Source organism: Charadrius vociferus, unplaced genomic scaffold, assembly GCF_000708025.1.
Source record: "Charadrius vociferus isolate BGI_N301 unplaced genomic scaffold, ASM70802v2 scaffold266, whole genome shotgun sequence".
Classification (NCBI taxonomy): domain Eukaryota; kingdom Metazoa; phylum Chordata; class Aves; order Charadriiformes; family Charadriidae; genus Charadrius; species Charadrius vociferus.
The window spans coordinates 3,595,406-3,596,294 of NW_009649114.1; the positions used below are offsets into that span (position 1 = coordinate 3,595,406).

General features: G+C 62.8%; 1 protein-coding gene across 1 annotated transcript in view; it reads left to right on the forward strand.

The window, feature by feature from the left end:
- The window catches only part of SCUBE3 (signal peptide, CUB domain, EGF-like 3), a 37,044-nt gene that overhangs the window by 31,935 nt on the left and 4,220 nt on the right, over positions 1 to 889 (forward strand). Inside the window, exons 12-13 of the mRNA XM_009888325.1 lie at positions 27 to 149; positions 705 to 886. Of these exons, the coding sequence (XP_009886627.1) occupies positions 27 to 149; positions 705 to 886 (305 nt within the window). The remainder of the gene's footprint in view (positions 1 to 26; positions 150 to 704; positions 887 to 889) is intronic.

Sequence of the window (889 nt, forward strand, 5' to 3'; positions counted from 1 at the left end):
CACCGCCTCTCCCTTCTTCCCCGCAGACGTCGACGAATGCAGCATCAACCGGGGGGGCTGCAAATTTGGCTGCATCAACACGCCCGGCAGCTACCAGTGTACCTGTCCCGCCGGCTGCAAGCTGCACTGGAACAAAAAGGACTGTATAGGTAAGTTGGGGCAGGACGCACCATGGCCGGGGATGCTCCCGATACCCCATGGCCCCTCCGTCACTTCAGGCTGTTGGGATTAAGGTCGGGGTGAGGGGTTTCGGGGCATCCCGGCACAGGGATGCTCTGGGGTGGGTTTGCTTTTGGCTGGGGCCTCACGTCCATCTCGCATGGGTCTGGCTGGGAAGTGCCATAAGGTGTTGTCCTGTTCCCTCTGCCCTTGGTCACGTCGTTACTTTTTCGACCATGCCCAAGGCTGGCCATGAGCTTTTGCAGCAGCAAAGGGAGGTGTTTGGACGGCTCTGGCCGTGCCCTGGTAACCGACTGCCCCCCCGAAAAAAATTGAAATCCCATCAATCCCATCTGACATCTCCAAGGAGGAGCTGGGGGGGTTGGGATGCTGGTCCGGGGTCCCCATGCCGCGCTCTGGCACCCTCTCCTCCCTGGTGAATCCCCTGGTGACCTGGGAGGGCGCAGGGGTCCCTTGCGTGTCCCTGGGGTGTGACAACCACGGGCGTCCCCGCTTGTCATCACCAGCCGGCGCGTGTCCCTCAGAGCTGGTGAAATGCCTGCCAGGTTCGGTGCCGCCACGGGCCACCCTCACCTGCAACAAGACGGGCAAGAAGGACAGCTGTGCCCTCACCTGCGCCTCCAAGGCCCGCTTTCTGCCAGGTACCGACACCGGTGCCACCGCTGGCACAGGCAGGGGGGGCCCCATTCCCCTGCGAAACTCTAATGGG